Source organism: Odocoileus virginianus, chromosome 15, assembly GCF_023699985.2.
Source record: "Odocoileus virginianus isolate 20LAN1187 ecotype Illinois chromosome 15, Ovbor_1.2, whole genome shotgun sequence".
Lineage (NCBI taxonomy): Eukaryota > Metazoa > Chordata > Mammalia > Artiodactyla > Cervidae > Odocoileus > Odocoileus virginianus.
Genome location: NC_069688.1, coordinates 4,693,801 through 4,706,087, shown reverse-complemented (window position 1 = coordinate 4,706,087; position 12,287 = coordinate 4,693,801). Strand labels below are relative to the sequence as shown.

The 12,287-nt window shown below is 46.0% G+C and overlaps 1 protein-coding gene across 7 annotated transcripts in view; it reads left to right on the top strand.

Moving 5' to 3' along the window:
• KHDRBS3 (KH RNA binding domain containing, signal transduction associated 3) overlaps positions 1 to 12,287 on the top strand; it is a 152,502-nt gene that overhangs the window by 137,001 nt on the left and 3,214 nt on the right. For 5 of the 7 annotated variants that reach the window (XM_070476960.1, XM_020893088.2, XM_070476958.1 and 2 more), the window contains exons 8-9: positions 4,743 to 4,801; positions 6,603 to 6,911. In XM_070476960.1, the coding sequence (XP_070333061.1) occupies positions 4,743 to 4,801; positions 6,603 to 6,694 (151 nt within the window). In that variant the 3' untranslated portion in view covers positions 6,695 to 6,911. Of the gene's footprint in view, positions 1 to 4,742; positions 4,802 to 6,602; positions 6,912 to 8,150; positions 8,207 to 12,287 lie in introns of those variants that run through there. The other 2 variants (XR_011491388.1, XM_070476959.1) reach the window with 1 other exon arrangement.

Genomic DNA, 12,287 nt, shown 5'->3' with positions numbered 1-12,287 from the left:
TCAGAACCAAGTGCACCTTTACTCCACAGTCCGAGCTCTGTCTGCTTTCACGTGTCCCCAGAGGGAGCGCGTGCTGTCTCTGGGTTTTGAGTACCTTTCACACGACGAGGACTGCAGACTTATGTCTCCAGTTCAGACCACTCCCCCAGCCTCTCGATTTCTCTTTCCAACTGCTCTGGGAGGTCCAGGAGGCCTATGCAACTTAGCCTGTCCCAGGCCAGACTCCTGACAGCTCCCCGCCCAGAGCTCTTTCTTCCTCCATCTTCCCCATCTCAGGTAATGGCAAACTTCACTATGGGGACGTTTCTCCCTGGAGCCATCTTACTCAGGATAAAAATAAGAAACCAAGCCTCTCCGTGGTCTGCATGACCGCCTCTGCCTCCCTGGGTCCCTCTGCTCCTGTTGTACTGCCCTGCTGTTTCGTTGGACCAGAATGTGCCTCCGTGGGAACCAGGCTGCATCCCCTCGGGGTGTCCACTCTGTGTGACCAGCTGTGTCACACCTCCTGCCCAGTCACACAGCAGACCTGAGAACTGACCACTGAATCCAGCAGGTTAAAGTTCACTGGTTCCCTTGACAAGGGATGAAAATGTAACAGCAGTAGTGGGACGATTGCAACATGCTGCCAAGGAGGGTCAGCATGTTACTAGAGGACAGGAGTGAAACTGGAGAGCGGAAGCCATGGTCAGAGGATGGAGTCCATGAAGCTGACGCAAGGCGGGGTAGAAGGGTTTACTGATGTGACAGGAACTAAGGCGTGACCTGGGAGCTGATGGTAAAAGGAGACTAGAGGCAAGATCAGTGGAAAGAGTGGTCCAGAGAGTCAGCAGACCAACGTGTTTGAAGGAATATCTGCCTGCATGCAGAAAACACCAGGACTTAGGACAGCAATGCCATTGAGAGATTGAAAGCTGGGTGTTTGTGCAGAGGAGTGGGGTGTAATGGGCTCCAAGTGGCAATGGCGGGGGCGGTTGTTAAGAGAATACTCACCTTCCCATTGTCCTAGTGGCTCATGGGCCATGCGGGATAGAGGAGAGGAGAGGGCTCCTAAGGGAGAGGTGTCGTTAGAGGAGAACCGAGCTTTCACTGGGGAAGAAGGTAAGGGAGTGTCTAAAGAGGAGGCGGAGGGTGTGTGATGAGCCATGACTTTCGGAGGGCACAGATGGAATTGGGATGGAGATGGGGACAGAAGGGGATGGGGACAGAAGGGGATGGGCAGAGCTTTACAAGTACTGGAGACAAAGAGTAACTAGTGATCCAGAGTTCCTTGAGCTGCACATGACCAGCCAAGGGCCTGATGAGATGAGTCCCAGCGACTTTTCCATCGAAATTCATGTAGAGGCTTGAAGAGGTAGAAACCAGACAGATTCATGTTACGAGTTCCTTCTTAGTCCCGTTTGCAGAGACAGGGTGATCTGGGAGCTCACTTTTGGCCTCCTTTTGAATACCTGTCCATAACCGGGGGGGCACGTGGGCGTGGTCCCAGTGCTACAGTGTGCTCCATGACCCCTGTGTTTCCTCCCAGCGCTGGGCCTATTTCTTGACTCCAGTTGATGGATCGATAACCTCCGGGAAAGCCAGGAATTACACTGAGCCTTTGGACTTCCTCCTACTCCTGATACAGGGTAGAACGTGGAGGACAGAGAGTAGACCTGGGAGACACGGCGTTGGTGCCGGGAGAGGCGCTTACTCTGGACCGCTTGAAGGAAGGACTTTTATTGACCCCTTCTGATGGAGAAAAGGCATAGTCAACCTACCGTGTTTTCTTGCTTATTATTAATACTGTAAGTTGTATTCATAAATGAAGAAATTTTTAGAGTCTTCTCCCTTTGCCTTATGTTGGGTTTTTAGTTTATCCTTGGGAAATAGGACACATCTTGGGTTAATAGACATTGGAGGTGCACGAAATGAAATGCCGCAAAAGCAATTCAGATGGAACTGACAGGTATGAGAATGGGGCTCAGCTGCTCCCAGCTTCTTGGCTTGATGACAGTCTTGAAATAAATAATCAGAAACTGAGTGAAATGATAAAAAATGTCAGTTTAAAGTTTTCAGTTGTCAAAACTAAGATTGTCTTATCACCAAACCATCACCCGACCAAATTATGTTTCCTTTTATCCTGCTGTTCATTGGGAAACATTCGTCACCCTGATTTTTTTTTTTTTTTTAATGCTGGTCTATGTGAGAGCACTTCAAGTGGATTTCCAGTCCACCCTGATGCTCATTACTGCTCACTGCATTTAATCAAGGGGACTTTGTTTAGTCAGAAGGCAGTTGCTTTTCTCCTGTTTACTGGTCTCAGTACCTGTCACTTAACGGTGGACCTGTCTCAGTAAAGGTGATTCTTCAGTTTTATGAAGAGGTCACTCATTGTTTTCTGAGCAGCAAAGATGCGATTTTGAAGAACATTACCACTTTGTCTAAGGAGCCATTATGATGTAACTTCTGACCTTTGGAAAGAAGACTGAGGTTCACTTAATTTAATGCTGAGTTTCTAAGAAGCAGTAGCCAATTTATTTTCAACAAAATGAGAAAGTATGTTGACTGCTGTGTCCAGATGCTGTAGGTGAGGCACTGAGGCCGTTAGGGCTTCCCAGGGCCTGGGGGACATCTAGTGTGGTGGGATTTGGCAGGCAGAGGGGCACTCGGACTCAGCCGGTGGGTGGACCACTGCCCCAAGACTGTCTGTGCGGGGAGGCCCAGGTTTAGAGGCAGATTTCTTGACCCTTGTTTGACAGTAGCATTTTATCAAAAGTTTCCCTGCTGAACTTCTATCTACAAGATGAGGAAAGTATTGTTTATAGCAGTTCTCATATTTAAAACTGTTAAACTTTAAGAGTATGGAGGCCATATTTTGCTGCTGTTGCTTGTTTTTGCTGAGTTTTTTCCTTCTTGAATACGAATGTCTCTCTGTTCCTCACTCAGCTAGTCCCTCTTCTCTTCCTGCCATAAATGTATATAATACTAGGATGGAAAACTAGGACCACAGAAAGGGAGAGGAGGCATTGGAGACCAGAGGGAACTGAGACGGTTACGGTTCGCCATGATCCACTGGCTTTGGGTTTCCTGCAGACCCCGGCGCCTGAGACAGCATGCGGTGCCTCAGGACGCGTGCCCGTGGACGAGGGCTCGGGCTGTGGAGTAAAGGTGCACTTAGCTGTGCACCTGTTCTTCCATTTGGAAGTAGTGTGACCTTGGACAGGCAGCGTAACCTTTTTGAGTTGCAGCTTCTACAAGTGGCATTTGGGCTAACGGCTGGGTAGGAGGTGCCTGGGAGCAAAGGCCAAGAGGAACCATTCTGGCAGAGGAGGGCAGAGGTGAAGGCCCGTCCCCACAGGCGTGAGACAAGCCCGCAGCTCCCATCCCCCTCGCTTCTCCCAGGGCTCGCCGCCCTGTGCTGTCGTCCGAGGAGTTGGTGGTTCGTCTCCGGTCACATTCACCTGGGCTTGAGAAGTGAAACGTAGGAGGAGAGCCAGGTGTGGACCTAACTGGGTGTGTCCCCTGCCTGCTGTCTGCGGGATGTTAGGCTGGCTCCCCAGCTGTTCTCTACAGCATCCTTACCTGTACAATGGACAGGACAGCTCTGCCACCTCCGGGGGAGGCGGCGACAGCTCGGGGGTCTCGGGGCTGGCACAGGGCACACCCCATCGTGGGCTGTATTATTCACTCCGTGCTTCCTCCGGTGCTAAGCAGCTCAGCTGGGTCGTTTTCCATTCTGATTAGAACTTCTTTGCTTGATTGCATCAAGTTGGAATAATGAGAGTGTTTATCCCAGGACGATCCAAGATAACAAATTCAGGGTGATTGTTTCCCTACAAAATTAAGAGGACTGGGAAAGGGGAAGCCAGGGAGAGTGGGTGGAAGCCCTTCCTCAGACACCAGAGTAGTGTGAGAAGCTGATTGTGTGGGCCATAGTCCCGTCATCCAGATTTCCCCAGATTGGTTCCTGTAAAGGTTACGCCTAGTTCACACATTTTGTGTGTGTGAGTGGCCTGTTTTGCATCATCTACAGAATGGCCATGGTGACAGACCCCTCCCTCCCAGGTCTCAGGGACGTCGCGCGTCAGAATACAGGACGGCAGCATGTGTGCCTCTGTCCCCACAGGCTCGGCCAGGGCGGGTGACTGGACCCAGGGGCCTTTCCCACCCACCATCCCCAGCCTCTGCTGAGCGGCCGCTCCTGATGGTAGCAGGGCGGTGCTGGGGAGGTGAAACATGCCGCCCCACAGCCGTGTTGCTTTCCTGTAAAGCCCAGTGCCTGGGGCCCGCCCAGCATCGCAGTGTCTGCTCCGCAGGGCTGTGCCTTCGTGAGCTCGGTGTCGGTGGGAAAGAAGCCATGGCCGCCCTTCCTCCTGCACATGCATCCCCCCACCCTGACCCCTTGCATGAGCCCAGCCTGGGTCCACTGCATACGCGTGCCCTCTCAGACCACGCTTCCACCCAGAAGAGACCGCGTCCTCCTCAGGCGCTGTCAGCGCTCTCCACGCGGACAGGCTGATCGTGGTGGTTCAGTGTCAGACACGTTTGCTGTGAATTCAAGTCAGCGACCACAGGAGGGGCCGATGATACCCCTGATAAGATCGCTCTTCTCCGTGGGAACTCTGTTCAGCTTTTAGCCCTGCCTTTAGCAGTTATCTTTAAGTTTCAGATACTTCATCAAGTGTGACTTAAACTCACAGCCAAGTCAGTTTGTCCTAACTGTGTTTTTGTCTTTCTCTGCTTGTGCGTTTTGTTTCATGCAGTGGTGCTGATTACTATGATTATGGACATGGACTCAGTGAAGAAACTTATGATTCCTATGGTGAGTAAATGGCTGGAGTGGAACCATAAGTAGAAAGGTCACGGAAACACCTTAAAGCACTTAACTGTGGGGAGATTCATACAGACAGAATTTTAGACCACCGCTGCCTCTCAGTTCATCTGTGCTTATCCAGCTATTTTCAAAAGCTCTCTAAGGTTTAAACTTAATATTTAAAGGGGACTAAAGACTTGCATAAAATTGCAGGCATTCAGATTCTGAACCTAGATTTTCTGTTTGGGTTGATTGCAATGTGCTGATTTTCTCACTTACTTGAATAGTTTGCCAAACTGCAGACACTTGATAGAATGAGTCTCTCTGAAGTGTCTTTGCTTCTTGACAGTAAAGAAAAATGAAGCAGTTGAGACTACAGCTCTCAATTGCTATAGTGGTGATTCCACCACCCCCATCTTTTTATTTTAATTTATTCCCAATCTCAGTTCCTCTAAAAACATTACAGTGGAAGTCATTCGTTAAAGGTTACAGAAGCACTGGGACAGGGAGGAGATGGATGGCTGTCTCAGGCTTACAGGGAGACAGTGAAACCCCACTGAGTCCAGTGGGAGCTGCCCGAGGTGCTGGGGAGTCCACGTCCAGAGTCTCAATATGCAGAAGGACGCCAGGTTTAATTAAAAGAATTGGATGCAGCAACTTAATGATACTGAGAACCTCCTTTGCTGCGGGCGCAGAGATCAGAGAGCACAAAGCTTCAGTCAGCTGCAAAGCGCTGATGAGTGCCTCATGCCCAACGCAAGTGAGTCAGGATTCTCGTTAATGGATGTTATGACATTTCTCTGAACATAACTGAAAAACCATTTTCCAGTGTTCCTTTTGAAGTGCATTTTGTTATATCACCTGCCCCAAGCCTTGATGACCGCACCTTGGATTTTTTTTGTCGTTATTCGTAACAAACACTTAAGAGACATACCTTGGTTTGTTGAATGCTGTCTACTTAAATTGATGCAAGTTAGCTTGAGGGAATGACGTTGATTGCATGTTTGTATCAAAGAAGAGGTCATTTTAAGCATTTTTCCTCACAGCTTTTTAAAATTGGTCTCTGTGGACACATGGCTTTTAAATCGCTGTGTGCTGCAGCATAAATGTTAACTATTTGTTGTCAAAGACCTTCAAGTGATTCACTGACAGCCCTGAGCTGGGGTGAACCAGGGTCCTCTGTTGGAAATCCCTCGTTCCGTGTGGAGTTAGTATGAGGATGCATGCAATTTGACGTTATGTCATGAGATTATTTCCTATCCAGGAAGTATTTTGGAAACATAAATCTCTACCCAGTACAGCTTTCCTTCCTTCTTTATATGAAGGACCCATGAAGAACGAAGCCATATTTCCCAAACTGCCCATTGCCATTTTGCACTCCAGTATTTTTCTCCTTTTGCCTTCACAGATTTTTATCTGTGTTTTCTTTGTCTTTGAAGAAGAAATCCCAGGTGACCCTTTTCCCATGCATAGATGTCTGCACGTTTAGCAAGAGGCAGCTCAATTTGCTGCTGGAGTGTGTGAGCTTTTATTAGACGAGTGACCAAAAGGAAGTTCTTGCAAACTTGGCTGTCATTTAAGATACAAGGATCATGTCTTCCCAGGCTGGTAGGTTTCGCTAGTGAGATGAACATCTTCCATTGTGTTTGTAATTGTTTTAAAGTGAACTCTCTCAGATTTTTTAGTACCTTGGGGATTTATATCTTCAGTATGACATCTACCATGGGTTCAGGGCTAAGTTAGATTCTGCAAAATGAAGCCGTGGGCTCTCTGGCGTTGATCTAACTGTGATTCGTCTGACTGGCTTTAGGGCAAGAGGAGTGGACTAACTCGAGACACAAGGCCCCCCCGGCGAGGACCGCGAAGGGTGTCTACAGGGACCAGCCGTACGGCAGATACTGATTGTGCTGTCTGCTGTTGTGACATAGCCAGTCTCCACCAGTCCTGTATACTGTTCAAAGTAATTTTTTTCTATGAACAATCCCTTTTTAAATAAATCAAAATGCTTAAAATCTGAATGGATGGAATTTAAAACTACTTTGTTGAAACATCAACCTGGGCAGAAAAAAAAAAAAAAAACCTTGTAAAATTTTGTTATTTCCAGTCTGTATATGAAAAATAGGTCATCAAAAGGAAAAAAAATAACTTTGATTAACTAGTGTTAAACAAAAAAGATAGGTTTACTAAATATGTTAATCCATCCTTTTAACATAAGCCTCACCTTTCATTTTAAAGGTTTCCATAGAAATTTAGTTATTTTATCTTTTGGCCATATGCTATTTTTTTTTTCTCTTGCCAACATGCGTAAAAAGGGAAGCCAATTACAAGTGCAAATAATGTGGTATTCTTTTGTAACTCAAGTCTTGAAATGTTCTGTAGTGTTAAGCAAAGTCTCCTCTTGCTTGATACTAAATAAACTTTTGAAAGAAATTTTGTGTGTGTGAGCTAACAATTTCATGTCTCTCTTATTTAAAAAGGCCTTCATAAATAGTTGTAAACAGGGAAAAGATTCATCTAACAATGCTTGTCAAAAAAGGGTCACACTAAACATTGTACAGTTTATTTAAAACATGGTATAAAACTAAATGTACCATTATATACTCACCGTAGATTTAAATGCTGTTTAAAGAGTCCAAATGGTGTCCAGCTGCTTGAATGGCACGTTAAAACTACGCAAAACCTAATCTTGTTTAAAAACTGGTTTTAAAATAACTACTGATTTTCTGAAAAGATGTGATCAGTTTTCATCTTGTTGAGCGTTTTTTCACTAGTGCAACTTTGGATTTTTTATGAGAATTTTGGTACGTTAATGAACACCTCGCTCCATGCTGGAAGCAATAAGCACAAAGCTTTTAAAGACTTTCTGACTTGACTAATTGAGGTCGCACTCGACAAGGCTGAGGATGTGTAACCCTTAAACGGTCTTCATTTTCAAAGGTAAATAAATCAAATAAGATTTTAATCTCACTTAATTTATCTTAATATAACTAATAAAACCAGGGAGGTTACAACTTAGCAAGTTTCATTATCCATTTTAGAAAGGTTTTAAGATCACCTAAATTCTCATTTTAAAAAGTTTAATTTGTTTTAGTAATCTAAAAAGCCTTAGTTTAGTCAGTTTAATTGGGGCCAATTATACCCTGTTAAACAAATGTAAAACCTCATAACTAGTTGTTTGTAATACATTATTTGGTTAGTAATTGAGGGCACTTCTTAAAACTGACAAATATTTAATAAAGCTTTTCTTTAATCATTTGGCCTAAGTTGTTTTTTAAACTGTAGACTGTATAAAATGTTTAATTTTTATTTCCTGAGGGACTGCCTTCTCTTTGAGTAAAAAGGTCTTTTCTTTTGCTAGGACGGTCAGCCATCTTGGAAAGGGAAAGGAAGGCGGCGTTGGTCCGGCGGACACAGGTGAGTGTCCTCGTTCCGGTTCTCTGATGTGCCTGGAGGACTAAGACGGTCTCATGCTCTTCCACGCACTTCCTCCACTACCAACTAGTGACCTGGTGACAGTGGCAAATTAACTTGCGGAGTGGAAGCCAGTCAGGCCCGAGCTAGGAGGCTCGGCCGCCGCAGTGTGTAAGTGACTCTGCTCCCCCCTCAGTGAAAGTGTAACCGGCTGGTCGGTAGACGAAAAAATTTTTCAGTTTCAAGTGGAAAAGAAGCAGTTTCCCAAACCTACTGATACTGTGATCCCCATTTTTTTTTAAAGACTGTATATATTCCCTCTGTATATATTCATAATACGACACAGATGTGCTGGAAATTTTGGACAATAATTACCTTAGGCTTGTGAAAGTATGATTTTCGCGTGTGTGTCCTTTTCTGCTTTGAGTTTTGCAAAACGAAGTTTTGCTTTTAAGAAGATAAATATTGCAAAGTATTTGATAAAATTGTTTCATAAAATTCAAACAATAGGGATCGTGAAAGAAAGATATCATTAATCTGAGACCATTAATCTGGTCTCACTTTTCAGTTATTCTTGTTTTTTCCTGGATTGTCAGGAATGCTGCGTGGGCCCTGACATCCCAGAGAACCTGACTTGTAAGAGAGTGTGTGAGCCCTGCCCGTCGCCGATTGACATGGTCTGCTTCCAGCCGTCAGCACAATGGAGACGTTCCTCGTCTCCTGCGGTGGTTCTGAGCATTAAGCACGGTGGTGTTTGGAGTGTTGTGAAGGCTGGCAGGTGATACCATAATGCAGGGTTTCATTATTGAAGTCGAATACACGTTTCATATACATGGTGAATAGGAGCGCTTTTTTTTCTCCTTAATCACCAAAATTAGCCAATTACTCTTAGGAAGAAAATAGTTCTCTTCACTCATAAATCAGAATAAGTGTTTGGGGTTCTCTTTTGTTTGGTGCCTCTTTTCTTGTACAGAAAGGGAATGTGAATAAGACATTTTTTCAATTTATGATGTTACATTGAAATTTTTCCACTATTTTCTTTAGTAAGTTTTTGTTAAGTTGGTGTTGTTTTTAGGAATTGGCATCTTGAATAGTAAGTGTAGGCCTCTTTAATCAGAAATTATGGACAGATTCCTGGAGGGGTAAATCAATGGATAGTCTTCAGAGCTTGTTCATAGAAATTGTTCAATTTTATGTTTATTTTCATTTAAAGAAACCATAGATCAATTGGACTGTAGAAAGGGGTTGTGATGCAGAAAGGTCAGGAGCCACCAGGATGCTCTTGGACGTTTCTGCTTGGCCTTCGAGGGCTTCCCTTACTCAGCAAATACTCTGCTGAGCCTCATTCCTCCCTGTCTCAACAGCCAAGACTGGTAGACTGCAGCCTGGTTCTGTCCTGTCCCTCTGTGCACACCGCATCCTTCCCAAGTCATCCCCGTAGCCTCCCCGCTCAAGATTCGTTTACTGAGTTCTCCGCCAGACACACATGAGGCACCAGGAGCCCTGAGGTCTGTAGGACGTGGACCTTACCCTCAAGTATAGGATAGTTCAGCACGGATGGAGGTGGTGGCCTGACCCACCAGCACTTCCTGTCTCTGGGCCTTTGCGTCTGGAAGCCGTGCCTGCCCATCCTTCCACGATGTCTTCACCAGTTCAACCACAGTCTGCTGTGCTCTCTGAAAAAGCATGCTTTTACACTTCCTCATTTTAATATTGATAACGTGTGACTTAGATTGGTTACAAGTTGCCAACCAACTTGTAACCTGTGCTTAATCACTTTCATTGAATCCTCACAACAGTAAAAAGGTGACTGTCCTCTCCATTTTACCAAGGAAGATGCTCAGGCTTCAGGCGATAGATCCCTGTGGAGGCTCCCAGCCCGGCGGCTGCAGTCAGTTGCGCAGCATCCAGTATAATCCAGGGTCTCTGCTCCCAGGTGTGCTGTAAGCTGTCCACTCTCCGGGCTGGCACCCACTCCCTCTACACTGAAGGCTCTTTGAGGACAGGGGCTGGCCTCTATCTTACCTTGCATTCCTAGACGTAGCCCCACAACACTGCGTGCTGGCAGACCCTGTGACTGATAACCCTCCCCCTGCCCCAGATTCCTCCCGGAAGAAGGAATTCTTTGGCTGTATTTAGGTTCTGAATCTTCCTTTGTTCAAGATATTCCAAGTTGAATCAGTGTTGGTGTTCATGCAGACACATTGGCTGAGCGGCTGCTGTGCTGCAGACAGTGGAGACGCAGTGATGATGGACACAGCCGTCTGCTGGGGAGATGGGCAATGAAGATGATAGCGGGGCTGAGACAGGTATAGCGCATGGGAGAGACATGGACGCCAGGTGGGGTGGTGGAGGCAGAGGGTGCCAGCAGGGTTTCAGGACCCAGTAGAAGAGGACCACATAGGGAAGGTCTTGGAAGCAGTCTCACCCAGCTCTGTCATCCACCAGCTTTGTGACTTAACCTCTCTGAACTTCAGTCTAAGCTTCAGTTTCCCCATCTGTAAAATGGGCACAATAGTGATGCCTACCTATTTGCTCTGAAGATTGGAATCCTGCCTGACACAAACCTAGGTATTTGCTCTTGTCTACTACTTTATGCAAATATTTGGATTTTAGGAAAGCACAGTTATCTAGGAAACTTCAGTTATATTGGATTATTAGAAAAACCAAGAGATGATTTTGTCTATGTAGACAAAGGACACATAATGAAGGATCTCGCAGGTCCTGCTAAGAAGTGTAAACATGACAGTCCATGTTAAAATGTAATCTCTCTTCACCCTAGAACTTGCCCTGCTACACGCCCCAGGCAGAGATGGTGCCTTTTTCAGTCTCTGTTCCAACAGGAACTTTGTACAGACCTCTTTGCACTGGTTATTGATCTGATAGCCAGATAGTGAGAGCCTTAAAAAACAGGACCTCGTGTTTTCATCCTCTTGTTCCATCTCTTAGCACAGTGTTTGGCAGTTTGAGCATTTAGCAAGTCAATGAATATCAAAGAGTGATATTGTCAGTATGATCAGTGTGACTCCTGACAGGCAGTATTAGGAATGGTTGGGTGTAGCTAGCAGAGACCCAAAACAGGAAGGAAAAAATCACTCACATAAATTGAATTACAATTCAGGCAGTCTAACTTAAAATTAGACAGTGACTCTGATGATTTAGAGAAAAATTACAATGTAGTCAAAAATATAATTAATAAGCTACTCTATAGGTTATACGTGATAAATATAAATAGTAGTTTGTTATTCTGTATGCAAATCATATCTATTTATGCTAGGTCAGTTCAGTCATGTCCGACTCTGTGCAACCCCATGGACTAGCCCTCCATGGGATTCTCCAGGCAAGAGTACTGGAGTGGGTGGCCATGTCCTCCTCCAGGGGATCTTTCAGACCCAGGGATTAAATCCACATCTCTTATATCTAACCTGAATTGGCAGGTGGGTTCTTTACCACTAGAAGCCCATCTACTATTTATAGTGATGTACTAATTGTATTGATTGGTATTGACATTGTAGGAATAGAAAGGGAAAAAAAATCCATCATTATACCTAAAATAGCAAAATCTTATGCTTGATTCTGTTTCCATCTTTGAGAAAGGTTGTAGGACATTTTAAAGTCTGACTTGCATCCTCCCCTCATCCTGCCTAATTGGAACTGACTCTGGATGGGATTCTTATTCTGCAGACCTAGTTGTCCTGCTGTCACTGTTCTCCTTGTCTTGGTGGGAGTCCTTCCGTGGCTCCCAGCACGGGTGCCACCTGCCTCCCTCTGCTGTCTGCTCCAGCCTCGTGGGCTCTCACCTTCAGGGTGCTGTGAGACCCGAGCCATTCTCTGCCCCAGATCGCTTGTCCTCACCCCTCTCCCCAGCTCTCGGTACAACTGGCCCGCACCGGTCTGTCCAGCTTTGGGGGGAGACTGACATGCCTCCCCACTCCAGAAGTCATCCTTGACCCAGGGTCTCCCCCTGTGCCGTGGGTGCAGAATCCCTCGGAGGGCCCTGGGAGCTCTTAACCTGCAGCATGGGGTCCTTCCCTCTCGAGCCCCCGCCCCTACCCTGGGCGTGGACACCCTCAGTGCGGGCGCC